The following is a 17,593-nucleotide window of genomic DNA, read 5'->3' as shown; positions in this document are numbered from 1 at the left end:
CCAGGGTGTGTCGGTGTGGAGCTCTGTCCGGCCAGGTGTCCATGTTGATGTTGTTGATGTTTATACCCTAAAGTAAACTTACTTCAGCAAAATCTGTTCCACTAGATTCCGCAAAACTCCAGACACTTCACATTTAATGTGACGTTTGGGAGAACATTAAGTAGCCTACATAAAATCAACACACACAAATAAAAAACGCCGGCCACTTATTGGCAGGATAATTAATGTCAGTTGTCTGCCTGCAGCCATAACATAATTGCTCTAGGCCTTACTGTTAAACGAACAAACTCACTCCCTGTAAAAAAAAAAAAAAGTTTGAGTCCTTGCCAGAGTGCAGGGTTCCCAGGGCGTGGCCGAGAGTGTCGGCAGCAGGATTTCCTCAGCCCGCCCTCGTCCTCCGCTGAAGGAATGCTGCCTGCGTGTTGCACAACAAAGGCAGCGAGGTGGTTATCCGGAGGTGCGTGTCTGCCTCGGACTTGGATAGGTCCATGAAGCCCATGTGACAGAATGCATCGGCTGGAGCCAATGACAACGTTACATCCTTTAAATGCTAAATTCCAGAATCAGACTTTAGGCTATATAGGGAGTTAGCCTACTGGACGCACAGTAAATGGAGTTTAACCTAAAGTTATACATTAAACCAACATCAAAAAGGTCAATGAGTAGGCCTAGCCTAATGCCATATTTCTAATTCACTTTTTATTTATTTTTGACATGACGTATCCATTGACACGTGCTTATACGTTAGAATAATTCGTAATGTTTCCGTTTGCAACGCGCTGGATTCTTCTTAACGTTTCCTTTGATGCATTGTCAGACGGTGAGAAACATCTCGTGGTTTGATAGTAAAAAAAAACCCTCTATTCTTCCCCGTGAGCGAGGTAAAAGGGATTCCCTCAACGTCACCAAGGAGACCAAACAAAACACCAGCACAGCTCCATACATGGGCACGTACGTCACGGCGGAACTCCGAGGCGGGACTTAAAGAGAGCGAGAAAGGAGAGGTAGAAATGCCCTGGTTTTACTCAAAGAGGATGGATTCATTCAAGACTATAAGGCGAGACGCGGACCCGTGGACTTAAAGACTGTAACGTCGGCCAGCCTCAGTGGATTTGTAACCTTACATTGGGACGGCGGACTAAGGGAATACCTCTCGGTCTGAGCGGAGCGGAACATCTGGAGTTCAGGCGCCTCCCGACCAGGGGACCCGGATCACCTTCTCCATGCAACTTTTTTGGAAAGACACTAAAAGCACATTACCGCACCACGTTAAGAAGACCACCAACGGTAAGTTCTAGATCAATACAACCGGACGGCAGCAGAGCTAAAGTCCGCGGTTAGCGAACCGCAGAGCCGGGGCTCCATCTCCTGGTGTGCACTGGACAGGACCGGCCCGGTTAACTGAGACCCATATCCCGACTGGGGTCGCTGTCCCGGGTCGTGTCGTGGGGGGTAACGCTGTGTGGTCGCTACAGGTGACGCCCCGCTGTCCCGCACCGACCCATCAAGAGGCTCCCCGGGGGTAATGTTCGGAGGGTTCTCCGGAGACATCGACAGCGGTTCCCGTGAGAGTTCGTCCCCGTCCATCGAGTCCCAGTACATCTCCTCCCTGGACTCCTTCGGCAGCCCGGCGACCACCAGTGCTCCGCAGGTAACTTTGATTCGGAGCCTGTATTTATAGATTGTATATGATATATATTTATGACCGACAGGGAGAGCGCGTGTTTACAGTGAGTGTGTGGGATGGAAACCACTGCAGCAGGATGGGGATACCCTGTATGATTTATGCACAGCCTCAGTGGAACAACGTGACAGTTTAACGACCACAACACTTCGGATACGTTCACCGTTATCGTATTCAGGCCGTCCGTGTTTACGGTCGGTACATCGTGCTTAGTTTCCAGGGTTTGCAATTCACCGGCTTCATCTGTCAGGCGATGACAACGTGGTCGGTTCTGCTATTCCGCTGCAGACAGTGTTGCCAGATTGGGCCCGATTTCCCGCCCAATCTGGCAACACTGGCCGCAGAGCGAACGAGCGAGCCGAGGAACTCTCCTACGTACGTGCTACGTCAGCAGCGAGGCCCGCCCCCCCGCTACGTCCGCAGCGAGGCCCCGCCCCCCCCCCCGCTCATCCACGCGCTCCTCCTCGGACCCGGCGTGACGTCAATGCGTTCTATTTTGGAGTGTTACGTTGCGTTGCTAAGGGGAACACCGGCGGGGGAGTGACGGGGGAGGAGGCAGCAGCGGGAGGGGGGCGGCTTTCGAGGAACGCGATTGGTTTCTTTCGCTGCTTCAACCCGCCTCATCCAATCAGCTACGCGCACTCGTATGAATATTAATAATACTCGCTGGGCTACTCGTGTTGGCATCGCTTTCCGCCCCGGGTCTAAATAAAGCCTCGATTCAGGCTGAAGGGACCAGAATGGTCCTCGACAGAAAAATAATAATGGAGCTGGATTTATATCAGTGACACACTTTTAGTAGCAGATGGGTTCTAAAGATAGACGGCAACAGGACAGGATGACGGCTAAACAGATAGGCAGGTGGAAAGAAAAGTTAAACATGTATTTATTTAAATATATATGTGTAGTGAGTGATCTGTGTGAGTCTGTGTGAGTGAGTGAATATAGTTGTGTTGTATTGAATGAATTCATGATGTATTCCATGAACAATCAAAAAGGAAAAGTCACCCTCCGGCGTGTCTCCCTGTAGGAGTGTGTGCCGGCCTCAAGCGGGCTCAGCAGTGTCGCGGGCGGAGCAGGAGCAGCGGGAGGAGCAGCAGGAGGTGGCGTGGAGATGCCCGGCTCGTTCGTCCCCACCGTCACCGCCATCACCAGCAGCCAGGACCTGCAGTGGATGGTGCAGCCCACCCTCATCTCCTCCCAGGCCCCCGGCCAGGGCCTCGGGGGGCCCCCCATGACCCACCACGGGCCCCTGGGCGACCCCTACGACATGCCGGGGCCCAGCTACTCCACGGGCTCCTCTTTCCCGTCCTCCTCTAGCGCGGACCCCCCCCAGGGCCCCGCCCCCGGCCAGAGCCCCGCCCCGGGCCCCGCCCGCTCCTCCAGGGCCCGCAGCCGTCGGGCGAGGGAGGAGTCAGTGAGCGACGACGGCGATGCTGGCGTATTAGTAAGTGTGTGTGTGTGTGTGTGCGCTCGTGACGTTCTCCTCTTCTTGTTCCTGGGATCCCCCACACGGTCCTGGTTGTGTCGCTGTGTTTTATTACTTACTATGTTATTATTATTATTATGAGTTTATTTGTCAGGGACAATGCAGCGCACATTATTACATACACAATTATGCACAGTCAATGCCATAACACTGTGTGTAGATAGTGTTGCATGGAAGGTTTATGGCCAGTTGGCTACTTTGCAACCCCAGTCCCTGGTCAGGCCTTTCTAAAAAGGAAAATCCAAATATAATTAATAAAATAACTGCATCGTGTGAGTTACACAGCCATGCAGCAGATATCAAAATCAACACGTTTCACAGATCCATGACCGCATCACATGAGCAGCGCACCGTACGCACGTGTGCGTAAACATCAAAACATAAACAACACCAACCCCACCAACAGCCGTACATGTGTAGAGATAACCACAGAGTCTGACGTTGCGTCGTGCGACAGGGGCTGATACTCCACAGAGAACCGAACCCGTGTCCCTCCTTGTGTCCCCAGCTGACCCCCGAGGAGGTGGAGAAGAGACGCGTTCGCCGCGAGCGCAACAAGATGGCCGCCGCCAAATGCCGCAACCGCCGTCGGGAACTCACGGACCGGCTGCAGTCGGTAGGCCCCCGGCGCGTTTGTTGTGGGCGGGGTCCCCAAACCCTTTGTTACCCTGGTTGATATCAGTGCAGTGTCTGCCCTCATCGTAATTGTAAAAACCCGGGAGAGGGTTTTGCACTGTAATGCTCCCTGTTGGGATGGGGTTCTACTGCTGTAGAATCACAACAGAGACCCCCCAGATCACCAGCAGACCCTGAAACAACACAGCGTTCAGTCCATGTCCTGATCCTCCTGCCCCCGTCTGCCTCACCTGTAACCAGACGCTCTCTCCCCCTCTCTCCCCCTGTCTCCCCCTCCCTCCCTCCCCCCCCCCCCCCCCGTCTCCCCCCACAGGAGACGGACGTCCTGGAGGAGGAGAAGTCAGAGCTGGAGGCGGAGATCTCGGAGCTGCAGAAGGAGAAGGAGCGTCTGGAGTTTGTGCTGGTGGCCCACCAGCCCGGCTGCAAGATCCCCTACCAGGAGCAGCCCCTGCAGCCGCCCCCCGTGCAGCTGCCCCCCGTGCAGCTGCCCCCCGTGCAGCTCGCCCCCCAGCCCACCCAGCAGGAGGTCTCCATCCTGGGCCTGACTGTGAAGGAGGACGATTTCTTCCTGCCTCCCGCCTACACCCCTCACCCGTCCACCTCGCTGTCCCTCCAGCAGCAGCAGCCGCAGCTGCCACCGCCAGGGCTAATGCAGGAGGTAGCCTTTTCTACTTCTTTCTATGGCTCGATCCAGCAGGCGGCGGGCGGGGCCTGCCACGCGGCCCTCGACAGTGGTGGTGGTGCTGGTGGTGCTGGTGGTGGTGTTACCCATGACGGCGGCTTCAACCCCTCATACACATCTTCATTTGTGTTCACCTACCCAGAGGGAGCCTGCGGGGTCAGTGCCAACCAGCGCAACAGCAGTAGCGAGCAGTCCTCCGATTCACTGAACTCGCCCTCCCTGCTGGCGCTCTGACTGACCGACAGACACTCGCCCTAACCCTATACGTACACGTCGACGCACACGCACACACACACACACACACACACACACACACACACACACACAGCGCCGGCTCACGCCCCAGGCGGTACCAGGCACCCGGGCGATCGCTCGCGCTGCACTGAACGCCGAGTGTACGTGTTCCGTCGCGCATTCCGATAGCGAGCCTTTCTCGGATATTTGCACATTGAAAAAAAAACCCGAATTATTAACCAGGGATTTAGAATTCATTCCCTTCTCATTGAGGATTCTAATGGGTCTCGTGTGAACCAAAGGCGTCCGTGTACACAGCAGTATCAAATCGTTCCAAAATAGTTTCCAAGGGATTCAGTTATTACTTTCATTCACAATAATTCCTTTGAAACTTTAACTTTCAAGTGAATTATTTCTATTTCAAATTATGAGCCCTATCCCCCCCCCCTCCCCCCCCCCTAGTGCTCACCCTCCCATCCCCCTCCATCACCTCCTGCTCCTCTTCATCACCACGCTGAATGTATTTGTGCCGAGCTGAACTAGGGAGGAAGGACACCTTGGCTGGGGTCACTCCTACTGAAGGACAGACGGCCGATCTCTCGCTCTCCTCCTCTTCTCCTCACATTCCTCGACGCTCCTCGCTTCTCCATTCGATGTGACGTTAACGCGTGACGGGACCGAGGGGCTCTCCGCTTCTGCCCTCCGCATCACTCTTCTTTTTGTATGCTACTGCTGTGCCGGCCCCCGGCCGTCCCGTCCCGACTGTGGCCTCTTTATCCTTCTGTTTCTGTGTCTCTCCCTTTCCTTCTCTGAAGTCTCCGTCCCCCGAGAGCCCGAAGACTCCGACCGACCCCTGGGACCTTGAGTGAAGGGCGGACCGCCCCAAAACGCTCCCATGCACGCGCAGACAGACAGACAGACACACACACACACACACACACGTGGACACCCCATGACACACCGACACAGCAGAGGCTTTTATTTTGGAAACAGGGAAATGCTTAGAGCGAGTGATAGTCATCCACGCACGCACACACACACACACACACACACAGACACGCACGCAAATGTAAAGAAATGACAGATAGATGTGAGCAATTCAACAGATGCCACTGTCCTCTCCTGAGCCAATGATGGAGTTTAAAATGACGAAAGATGAGATGCTTCTTCTTCCTGTGCGATGGTTGAGGTTGGAGGGGAACGTAAGCGAAGGAAAGGAAGGAAAGGAAGGAAAGGAAGGAAAGGAAGTCAGAGCTGACATGATGATGAGGCTTTGACCCCAGGAAGAGGAGAGGGAGGAGCTTCACACCATCGATATCCGGAGCCAAATGTTAAAAAGCACAACAAAAAAGAAAACTCTTTGCTCTTGCAAACTTTGTGGGAGGGTGACTCATCAGCTGCCCGGCCCCGCCCCCGTACGGCACGGCCGCATCCTCTTGGCCAACATGCAAGTATTCAAATGGTCATCTTCAAGTCCTGACGTCAAGGCTTGATTTGTTCTGTCCCCCGGCTAACCGCCTCCTTGTTTTTGCATCAAAGGCTCGGTTTGATATCCAGGATCTGAAAAGAGGGTGTCAGCTCTGAGGAAGAACGCGTTAGGAGCATATTAAAAGGAATGTTCTGAAGAATTTGGGAGGGGTGTTTGTAGGAGCTTTATGAGGCACACCTGTTGGGACCATGTGAATGAATAGGAAGCAAACTGTTGCCTTTATTTAGAGGAGATATTTTTTTTAAGTGGCTTGGACAATCCAAGTGTCGGGTGCGGTGGGCTCTGCACCCTCTCTGTTCCCTCAGGGGAGCCCAGATGGAGGGTGTATTTATTGGTGAGTCTGTCCACTCAGAGCCACTCGGCCTGTTATTGAAGTCCGTGGGATGGAGAGCACAAATAAGACCAGAAAGTAAAGCGATGTTATGAGGGTATATTTTGGAGATAGCCTTCTTTCTTTGCCTGTGAACTTGTACAATTTATTTTCCTATGTGGTTGAGTAAAGAAATGCTATTTTTATAGTTTTATGTTTGTTTGAATGTGTGTTTTGCGTTGTCCCATGCTCTTAATTGTAATGTTGCTGCCAAGATTTCTCGTATTTTCTTTGGTTTCCTCATAACTGTTACTATTATAATTACATTGTAACTAATATTGTTTTGTTATTGTATTGTGATTTTGTTTGGCAACTTCAGAGGCATGTCGTGCACTATGAAAGTGTTTCTGTGTCAAAAGATTTATTCGTACGCCTTTATGCATATACATATATACAAGAAATGTATATATATTCGTTTATGTGCCATGATTGTAAAGTATGAATGTTACAGATCTAAATACAATATTTTTGTCAATGAAGAAAAAACAAGATGAGGTGATGTTATTGAAGCTAGTTTTAAAATGGGATATTTTTCTAAAAGAACAAAAAAAGAACTATAGTATAACGAAAGCACTCCCCCCTCCCCCGTTTCCCAACATTAAGCGCAATCTTACTGCCTCACCCCGTGTATTTACATGTTTTATATATAAAACACTAGCCTGCACCAGTACATGTGTTGGGTAAGACAAGGTTATGTTCTGGTTCTGCTGGGTTAGGGGTGGTTTTTCTCTGTGAGGTCTGCCCCAAAGCCACTGACCCCGAGCACTCAACGGCTGACAGCCGGCGACTAAAGGGGAATTCAACGAGTCTGCCCCGATATTAAGATATGCTGCAACAGAATGTTACTTAGAGACAGACTCTTTAATGTATAGGACCCAACATCGGATTAACCTGTGACCTCTTGGGGTCAAACATGTCGCTCTTTAGCCACTGTCAATAAAATTGTTGTTTTTTTGAAGGTCAATTTGATATCAGGTGTCAACATTATGAAGCTCAGTATATAGAGATAAGAATTGACTGCTTATTGATTGTTTTTGACAGTGTCTCCGGGCGCTCCCAGGTGGGCAGACTGGTTTCCGGTCCGGCACAGGGCCTATGTTTGTACATTTTGTTGGTATTGAAGTTGCCTTTTATTGTCACTCCAGACATAATGTGATAAAAATGTGTTCTGGGGTCCCAAAAAAATTATGCTCTATATATTCAGTAGTTCTCATGTACATTCCTTTTTGGTGCTACTTACAGTTTATAATATGAATCTCTAATAAGAGGAGGATTTCCCTTTGTATGACGTTTCTATGGCTATGGTTCCACACAGAATGTGACACTGTATATTCTCTAATATACACGACTGCTTTTGGTCCGCATGGGAACCAGTGTCCATTTCTTTGGGTGAATTTCTTCTCTCTGGAAGCCTGCCATGGGGGAAAGCGTTGGCCTTGGGAGGGTAATGTGATCACCAGTGGCTCGCTGCGGTGTGTTTTGACACTGCACTTGCTCTGCAAACATCTGCATCATCTTCATCGGCGACCTGGATACGAATCCAATGGCATAGCATATATCCAAAAATACACTCACGAGTGGTCGGAACTTGATCCAACTATGTTAGGAGTTCTTTGCAGTGTATAATATGCAATACCTGATATCATCCAGGATAACCATGATGTAGCAACCAAACTGAAGACCTGAGATAGAGTGCTATTACATACTATCTTGGCACGTTTTCTGCTACTTTGTCCAGCGTGGTGATGTATTGCTTTATTTATGACCTCCAGTTAAGATGTGGATATTCTATTCATAATATTTACTGTAACATTTCTAGAGCCTTTCCCGTGTCCTGTTGCCCTGACGACCCCTCTGGGCACGTTGGGTAGAGATGAGACGTTGGTTGGGTTTCTGTCACTTGATTGGATTACCTCTTCACAGCACTTTGAGGCTTTGTTTTAAAAGTGCTACATAAATAAAAAAATATTTTACTTATTCATTTCTAAACTTTTTATTTCACCGTATTCATTTTTTTCTTGTATGTTAGGTTTTTTTTTTTTTACAGAAAGATGTATTCCTTTTTCAAAGCTTTTTTGCATACATTTCAATGAAAAGCTTTATCTCTTACTGTGATAAACATTTGACTAGTTTGTAATCATTAGAGGGACAGCTCTTTAAGATAGTCTGTGATGGGTATTAAAGCTGGCATATGGGGCAGGATCTATCTGTTCTCATCTTTGTAAGCTATATGAGGTTGACAGTACACCTTTTACCCCTAATGTCAAATGTGTTAATGTGAAATTACCCTCCTTGAGGAAGCTAATGTAATAAATAGCGCTCATGCATAAGGCATGCTTGAATGGATGTAACTGTCCATATCTGTGTTGCGTCCTTTACAGTGTTTTATAGGCTTCTCAACCAAACAATACCCATGTTTCAACCTTTTCTTTCAGCAGGTTGGGATTTTTCACTATTCTGTTTATGTCCTCTGAAACACCCACTTTACTTTTAGTTGCAAAGGGAGATTCCTAAGAAGCGGGTCTATATTGCCCTCTAGCGGTGGACGACGGATTCACAACAGCAGCGTCCCGTTCACACGGCGGACATGACGTCACCATACGTCCGGGACGCCTCACATTGATAAACATGGCGTCCGTAACAACAGGTGAGCGAGAAAAGGCCTAGCCGAATATAATGATTCCGTCGAATTTAACACATTTAGACCGTCGTCTGTGTTCGAGGTCAAAGCGGAACCATGCGCGACGCTTCCCCCGAGCCGTTTCCGAGCTGCAGGGATCGACGTTTCGGTAGTGCTGCTTTAAACCGGACCGGGGCTAGCATGCTAGCTGGCTTTATTTAAACACCGAGACTTCACCAGGCTGTCCTACTGTAACTGTCGGGACATACATGCTTTAACCTCTACTCTAGACTCCTACTTCAAAGGCATCTCACACGTATAAAGTTGTTAAACTCCCTGCACCGCACAGAGCTACTCGGAGCTACCCCACTAGCATCACGCTACCGGCTTTACTTTGCATCAGGTCGAGTTGACTGACCCTGCTTCATCATAATATGTTATAGGTCATGCTCAGTCGACCCGCTCGCTCATGGGCCGTCGTGTTGGAGTTGACTATTTAACGTCGTCCACCATCCCCACCATGTGTGAGCAGAGGATTTCAGTTCATGTGTTCAGCGCGGTGCTCATTCATTGTCCTCCCCCTGTTGGTCCATGTGAAGGAGGCTCGTTAGGACCGCTTCGTTCTACGGGCTTCAGGCGGGTGGGTTAGGGTGAGGTGGGAAGCTGTGTTTCTCAGTGACTGTGGCCACCACGATATCCAATGAAATCGGGCGACCACAGATCCAGCCATCAGAGACTATAAATACCCCTCAGCTGGTCCCCATGTGTCGTCAGCGGTCAGCAGCCGGCCTCTCCGAGGTCCGCCCCCAGGCGCGCGCGCACACACAATACATTGTTACTATTAATTACCTAGAAAACCAAAGAAGTCAAGTGTAATTCATGGCCAAACTGATCTCCCGGTAACTTGACTTCTAACTGTGTTAAAGTACGAGTCTTGATGGACCCATAGGTCTGTTGACTGAATGCGTCGTATCTGCTCTGCCCACAGCCACCTCCGAGTGGATGCAGTTCTTCAGGGAGGCTGGGATCCCTGCCGGTCTCGCTGTAACCTACGCGGTATCCTTTGCGGACAACAGGTAACTATTGAGTCCACTGAATTACAGAGAAAACCTGTTGTACAAATCGGTGGCATTCATGACGTTTGACTCTCGGCGTCTCTGATTTTTGTTTTATTTCTTCCCCAACCGAAGGATCCAGAAGAACATGCTGATGGACCTGAGTAAGGAGATCATGATGGACCTGGGCATCACGGTCATCGGAGACATCATCGCCATCCTGAAGCATGCTAAACTGGTCTACAGACAGGTGAGGGGGAGCACAGGGTTTGATTGGTGCGTTGACAGTTGGTGACGATAAAATAAGTGAGTGAAGTTAGACAAACAGGTGAGCCGTCCAATCGGTTCATTCTGGCCGAATAAAAGGATTGGTCGGGCTTATCACAGGCCTGCGATCGCCACACATAGAGAAGAGAATAAAGAACAAATGTGTCTGAGCATCTGTTCGGTTGATTGCGGTCAGTTCAACAAACGGGTCGAAAAATGCTTCCAAATTAAATTCCATACCCTGGCTTTTATTCAGTGGAAGTTAACTCATTAAATTGTGATTGTTTATTATCCTCCTCATCCACAGGACATGTGCAAGATGGCCACTGAAGCCATCTCCTCAGGACAGACGAGCGTCCAGGCGGAACTCCGCAGGACCGCCCACACCCGTGAGTACGGGGCGGGACAGCCTGTATAGAGGGGTGTGGAGTTACAGTGTTACAGCCTGTATAGAGGGGTGCTGAGTTACAGTGTTACAGCCTGTATAGAGGGGTGCTGAGTTACAGACAGTGTTACAGCCTGTATAGAGGGGTGCTGAGTTACAGACAGTGTTACAGCCTGTATAGAGGGGTGCTGAGTTACAGACAGTGTTACAGCCTGTATAGAGGGGTGCTGAGTTACAGACAGTGTTACAGCCTGTATAGAGGGGTGCTGAGTTACAGTGTTACAGCCTGTATAGAGGGGTGCTGAGTTACAGACAGTGTTACAGCCTGTATAGAGGGCTGTGGAGTTACAGTGTTACAGCCTGTATAGAGGGGTGCTGAGTTACAGTGTTACAGCCTGTATAGAGGGGTGCTGAGTTACAGACAGTGTTACAGCCTGTATAGAGGGGTGTGGAGTTACAGTGTTACAGCCTGTATAGAGGGGTGCTGAGTTACAGACAGTGTTACAGCCTGTATAGAGGGGTGCTGAGTTACAGACAGTGTTACAGCCTGTATAGAGGGGTGCTGAGTTACAGACAGTGTTACAGCCTGTATAGAGGGGTGCTGAGTTACAGTGTTACAGCCTGTATAGAGGGGTGCTGAGTTACAGTGTTACAGCCTGTATAGAGGGGTGCTGAGTTACAGTGTTACAGCCTGTATAGAGGGGTGGTGAGTTACAGTGTTACAGCCTGTATAGAGGGGTGTGGAGTTACAGTGTTACAGCCTGTATAGAGGGGTGCTGAGTTACAGACAGTGTTACAGCCTGTATAGAGGGGTGCTGAGTTACAGACAGTGTTACAGCCTGTATAGAGGGGTGCTGAGTTACAGTGTTACAGCCTGTATAAAGGGGTGTGGAGTTAGTGTTACAGCCTGTATAGAGGGGTGTGGAGTTACAGTGTTACAGCCTGTATAGAGGGGTGCTGAGTTACAGACAGTGTTACAGCCTGTATAGAGGGGTGCTGAGTTACAGACAGCTCAGCAGTGAGGGTGCGGTATAGCCCAGCTCGGTTACGTGTTGCGTTTCCACCGCCGCCAGTACCCTTATGGTAGGGCGGGGTTTAAGCCGGACGACGATAGCCACGGCAGCGACGTAAGCATCGTGATCTCATAGCAGCCCGACACAGTGTAGCCTGCTAATAAATCCAAGGAAAAAGGAAAAAGAACGCGGTCACATTTCCATTCTCATAGGTGTGCGCCAGTTTCCGATATCTGAAGGAAGACTCTGAGCAGCTGAGTGATGTGACGGTTGAGTGAAATTTGACTTTGTTTGTTTGTGTCCTGGTTAATTTTTTAGCCGCCACGCGTATGATCGCTAACGCCTTGAGCCGGGACTCGCCCCCGAGCACGCCCAACCGACGCCCCGACAACCGTCTCCCGGACAACCGTCTCCCGGACAACCGCCTCTCCGTCACCGTGTCCAACAAACAGGCCAGCAAGAGCGGGAAAACAGGTAGGAAGCCTCCTCTGCTCCGTCCGGCCGCTTAGTCACCGTTCCGGAATGTGTGCTGAAGGTGGGAACCATTCGCTATCGGGGAATCTTTTATGTTTTCAAAAGTTACATCGACTGGATGCAGTCGTGTAAACACGGCGGCAAACCTCAGGAAAAAGATAGAGAGCCATATAATCAGAACCATATAAGATACAACTAAAGGTGAAACCATAAAATAAAGCTGCTATTTATCAACTATAAATCTATCGAAGTGTAATGCATAACTAAAGAGGACAGCTGAACTTAGCGGCCACATCGGAGTCACCAGGTGGCTCCTCCCCATCCCACAATGCAGCGGGGCACCACAACAGCTTGGTATTGATGTTATATATATATATATATACACGGTGCATTCCATAAAGTCCGTCACATGGTGGAAGTAGGCTCGCTCTGACGACGCGTCTCCGCCCCCCCCCTCCCCCTCCTCAGTCGTAACCCAGCCTGCGGACGAGGGGAAAGGCTTGCCTGCCGTGAAACGACGGCGCGTAACCGCGGAGATGGAAGGCAAGTACATCGTCAACATGCCCAAGGGCACTACAGCGCGCACACGCCGCATCTTGGCCCAGCAGGGGAGGAAAGGTAGGCTGTGGCCCGGGCTCCTCCGGCTCCGTACCGCCGTCTCTAGAGCCCCCCCCCCCCCCCCCCCACCCCCCCGACACTAAACACCTCATCTGTGTGGACCATAAGGACTCATCCTCCATCCGGGCTAACCCTTATGTAACTGCCTGCTCGACTGCCTGTGGTGTCTTGTTTACTAATTCTTCTGTCTGGTTATGAGTCGTGTGTCCCGTGTGTGAACGTCATCCGTCTGTCTCTGTGTGTTCGCTGCTTCTGGTCACGTGTGGTTCTTCTTCGTTAGTCGGATAATGTAGTTGAGTATTATAATTATGGGCATGAAATAATATTGTTCCTGGAGGACATCTGGTCGGGTTCGTGCAAATATGACAAACTACACCTTTTTTTTAACAAAGAAGTACACATCTCAATGTCATGAATGTTGTGCGACCAGATCCCATGTGTAGCGCTGGTCTGTTTCGGCCCGTGTGTTGGATTCACCAGTTTCAGAGAACCTCGGGTTTGCCAGACACGAATCAAATTGGCCCTCAAACGCCGCGTTCTGCCGCCAAACAAACAGACTGGATCAGCTGAGATTGTTCCGGATTCTCCCGGCCTAAAGAGCCTTGTCCTTCCTCGTCCTTGCCGACTGAACAGACCCGGAGCTGCATTAGAAACATGAAGACGGCTCAGGGCCCAGAAGGGAAACCGGGAACGTCGGCCACATGAGCTGCTTGTCATTAGTAAATATTAAATACGTGTTATATGTATATCAGCTGCTCAGTGTCCAGTGTAGGCCTCGTCGCTGGTCGTTGTCAGGTGTGATTATTGTAATTATGTTGCTCGTGTGTTCACGCTCCTCTGTGTCATCCTGTTAACCCTCCCCGTCTCGTAAAGGTTCAAAGCGGATGTCTGTGTTTGAGCGGCTCGGAGCGGAGTCCAAGCCCGACACGACCAACAGCAGCACCAGCACCAAGGTAAGGCCTGGTCCCCTAGCGTGTCATCAGAACCGTGAGCTAGAAGAACCAATGACCTGTGGTACGGGGAGGAGCTGCTAACACTCACGCAGACCAGGATGTCAAACTGTTGGTGATGGGAGGGGTTTACGTTGATGTGCTCAGTCAAAGCATTTAATAAACGGGAGATACCGTTATGGTTAAAGTTTTCATATCTCCTCCCCTCTCTGTCTCTCTCTCTCTCCTCTCTGTCTCTCTCCTCTGTCCCCTCTCCCCTCCTCTTGCTGTCTCTCTCCTCCTCTCTCTCTGTCTCTCTCTCCTCTCTCTGTCTCTCTCTCCCCTCTCCTCTCCCCTCTCTCCTCTCCTCTCTGTCTCTCTCTCCCCTCTCTCTCCTCTCCTCTCTCTGTCTCTCCTCTCTCTCTCCTCCTCTCTCTCTCTCCTCCTCTGTCTCTCCTCCTCTCTGTCTCTCTCTCCTCTCTGTCTCTCTCTCCTCTCTCTGTCTCTCTCTCCTCTCTCTGTCTCTCTCTCCTCCTCTCTGTCTCTCTCTCCTCCTCTCTGTCTCTCTCTCCTCCTCTCTGTCTCTCTCTCCTCCTCTCTGTCTCTCTCTCCTCCTCTCTCTCTCTCTCCTCTCCTCTCTGTCTCTCTCTCCTCTCCTCTCTGTCTCTCTCTCCTCTCCTCTCTGTCTCTCTCCTCCTCTCTCTGTCTCTCTCTCCTCTCTGTCTCTCTCTCCTCCTCTCTCTGTCTCTCCTCCTCTCTCTGTCTCTGTCTCTCTCTCCTCCTCTCTCTGTCTCTCTCTCCTCTGTCTCTCTCTCTGTCTCTCTCTCCTCTCCTCTCTGTCTCTCTCTCCTCCTCTCTCTGTCTCTCTCTCCTCAGCCCTCCGGGGTGTTCAGCCGTCTGGGTCGGGCCGACGAGGCCGAGCCGCGGCCCGCTCCGGGCGGCGGCGGGGGCTCCGCCAGCGCCAGCCAGGAGGAGGAGGAGGAAGAGGAGGAGGAGGAGGAGGAGGAGGAGGACAGCGACGGGGAGGGCTCCGTGCTGCAGTACGCCGGGGTCCTCAAGACATGCCGCGCCCCCGCCGCCCCGCCCAAAAAGAAACAGGCCCCGCCCAAGGCCCCGCCCACCGCCATGCGCCGCCTGGGGGGCAAGTTCAAACACCCGCCCGGGGCCCCCCCGTCGGCCCCGTCCTCCACGGGGCCCCCGGCCAAGCTCAGCGTGATGCGCCGGCTGGGGAAGCTCCCCGCCGCCGCCGCCGCCGCCCTCTCCGCGGCCCCGGGGCCCGACATGCAGGACAACAGGGTGAGCAGCACCAAGGCGCGGCCCCTGGCCAGCCCCAAGGTGAGCAGCAGCACGGGGGCCACAGGGGCCATGGCGGCGGCGGCCCCCCCGGCCGGGGACTGTCTGGGGGCCCAGATGGACGCCGGCTCTGTGAGCGTCTTCAGGAGGCTGGGCTGCAAGAACACTTAACGCGGCCGCCGCCGCACGCCAGCGGGGCCCCCCCCCCCGCACGCCAGCGGGGGGCCCCCTCCCAGAGAAGAGAGCCTGACCGGGGTTTATTTAGTATTCTTATTGGTGAAGCGTTTCTCCTCGATCATGATGGAGTCCTCGTCTTTGGCTTTGTGTTCAGGTGTTGTCGTTATTTTTGCGCAGATGTGGGGAGTGATCTGGTGCTGTTTTTCCTACTCCCCCCCCCCCCCCCCCCCCAGCCTGTCTAATCACCCATTACGCCAAACGAAGGAAAGTCACGCTGTGTGGCATCCACACTTGTCTTCACTAAAGGCTCCACGGGTTCACCTCGCCATCACACACTCCTTTCCCGGGTATATCATATTAGCGTTGTTAAGGCATGGGCGTCCCCCCTTATGGATGGGGTTTAGCAGCAGGAGTTTTGCTGTAGAATAAAATAAGGCTTCCTAGAATGCGTCATAAGGAAGACAGAAATTATTTTTGTTTCCCCCTCAGAGAAAACGCGTATTTCACTTTATAATATAGTGCTCCTCTTTACTCATGTCTCCAGCCCTGCCCCCCCCCCCTCCCCCTCCCCTGCATGTCTGCTCTCGCTTGACCTGTCAGCGAGTTACGGAGAAAGTAAAAAGCTTAAGTGGATTTGTGCTGATGAAAAGCGCTCAGCGCAAAGCCTGTGGACCTGAAAGAAACGACATTCTGAAGAACCTCTCTGAGCACACTCCGATACGGGAACCGACCCGGGAACCGACCCGAAAAGCACCACGGAACACCGCAGCACAGCTCCCCCTAGCGGCCACTTTTCTACCCCCCGGTCCGCCCCTTTGTACAAGCGGCTGCCGAGGCCCGTAGACACGGTTTATATCCACCAGGTTTATACACTTTACATGGTTTCACAAAAGCAGGAGCTCCACTCTCAATTGTTGTGTATATTTTGTTATTACGCCTATAGTGTGTTTGTGGAGGACTGTACGGTGTGCGCAAAAAGCGTCCTTTAAACGGACGTCTCGGACCCCAGAAGACCGGGGGGCCGCGTCAGAGGAGGCGAACACAAACCGGACTGTTGCTGTAACGTTCAAGAAAAAAACCAAGTCTGAAACAATGGTGTATGTGATGATGTTGTTTAAGAGAAAGATTTGAACACAAAACGTCTACTTTAAGTCATTTAATTTACTGTTTGGAAGGGAGATTCTATAGGATGCGTCCGATCAGGGCCCCGCATAGATAGAAAAAATATATATTGAGGCATTTATTATCTAAAATGTGACCTTCCACACACGTGTCTGCAATCCATCAATGAAAGTGGGATTTTTAATGTGTGGGAATACAGTGATACATCTGCGTTGTTTATCATGACACTGTCAATAGGCCTACAACACAGGTAAAATCAGGTATCGTGGTTTGAGTTCCCGGCTAAACGAGAGGCTGCGTAAGATGCGTTACCACGGTAACCGTTACCTTACCTGCCCCAGTAACCCATTAGCCCCATCGCTTAGAATGAATTAACCTCGACAGCATCTTCCGGTGGGAATCCCCGCTGCTTGGTTAGGCCTACTACACAGCAGCGGGTGAGATGTATGGAGTAAACAAGCCCTGAGCCCAACCACCCTGGCCCCGTGTTAAGGTACCGGGTAAAGTGTGGAGGCCTTCTGGGTGCGTGGTGCCCCGCAGTTTCCGGGGATCCGGGCAGATCAATAAGCAGATCACTCGTTCCATTGACATTACCTTTATGGTGCGATAATGGGAAAAAATCTAATATCTCGATTCCATACAGTTGATAAGATACCCGTCTCTTGAAGGACATGTCGGTTTGGTAACAGTGTATATGATGTCAGCATGAGGTCCCATGGAGTCATCACTCCATCAGGGCAGCCGCTATTAAATACTCTACATGGTGGGTCTGATCAAAACGCTTTCTTAGTGACCTAAAGACGCGCAATTTATATTAATTCTCATCTTTTAGACATTTTGACTGCATTTGTGGTGCAGCAAGGCAATAGCGCCTCACGACTGCCCTCTTTCCCACAATGCCGTGCGCCAGGCTCGTGCGCTGTCGGTGGTGCTGAAGCTGTGAGTCGCGAGCACAACCCGAGCATCCTCTCCGAGAGACGCGACACTCTCCGCCGAATCCGAGGAGCGATCCCAAGAAAACCACACAGCCTGAATCAACCTTATCTCTTTTTACGT

General features: G+C 51.2%; 2 protein-coding genes across 4 annotated transcripts; both read left to right on the top strand.

Annotated features, from left to right (window-relative positions):
• Positions 1 to 1,069: 1,069 nt before the first annotated feature.
• Positions 1,070 to 8,533, top strand: fosb (FBJ murine osteosarcoma viral oncogene homolog B). Of its 2 annotated transcripts, XM_084466762.1 has the most exons (6): positions 1,070 to 1,287; positions 1,476 to 1,651; positions 2,715 to 3,131; positions 3,682 to 3,789; positions 4,123 to 4,467; positions 5,541 to 8,529. In XM_084466762.1, the coding sequence occupies exons 1-6, from the start codon at positions 1,224 to 1,226 to the stop codon at positions 5,592 to 5,594; spliced, it is 1,164 nt and encodes a 387-aa protein (XP_084322888.1). In that variant the 5' UTR covers positions 1,070 to 1,223; the 3' UTR covers positions 5,595 to 8,529. The 2 variants fall into 2 exon arrangements, with proteins under 2 accessions (XP_084322888.1, XP_084322887.1); XM_084466761.1 differs by having other exon boundaries at positions 4,123 to 8,533.
• Positions 8,534 to 9,194: 661 nt separating this feature from the next.
• On the top strand, positions 9,195 to 16,537 carry cUnh19orf47 (chromosome Un C19orf47 homolog). Of its 2 annotated transcripts, none has more exons than XM_084466683.1 (8): positions 9,195 to 9,231; positions 10,193 to 10,280; positions 10,395 to 10,509; positions 10,834 to 10,915; positions 12,243 to 12,398; positions 12,867 to 12,941; positions 13,890 to 13,969; positions 14,822 to 16,537. In XM_084466683.1, exons 1-8 carry the CDS (start codon positions 9,213 to 9,215, stop codon positions 15,407 to 15,409), a joined length of 1,203 nt encoding a protein of 400 aa, XP_084322809.1. In that variant the 5' UTR covers positions 9,195 to 9,212; the 3' UTR covers positions 15,410 to 16,537. The 2 variants fall into 2 exon arrangements, with proteins under 2 accessions (XP_084322809.1, XP_084322808.1); XM_084466682.1 differs by having other exon boundaries at positions 12,867 to 13,016.
• The last annotated feature ends 1,056 nt before the right edge of the window (positions 16,538 to 17,593 follow it).

The sequence above is a fragment of the Micromesistius poutassou genome (genome assembly GCF_964030765.1).
Source record: "Micromesistius poutassou genome assembly, chromosome: 4".
Taxonomy (NCBI): domain Eukaryota; kingdom Metazoa; phylum Chordata; class Actinopteri; order Gadiformes; family Gadidae; genus Micromesistius; species Micromesistius poutassou.
This window is presented reverse-complemented; position numbering and strand designations above follow the sequence as displayed.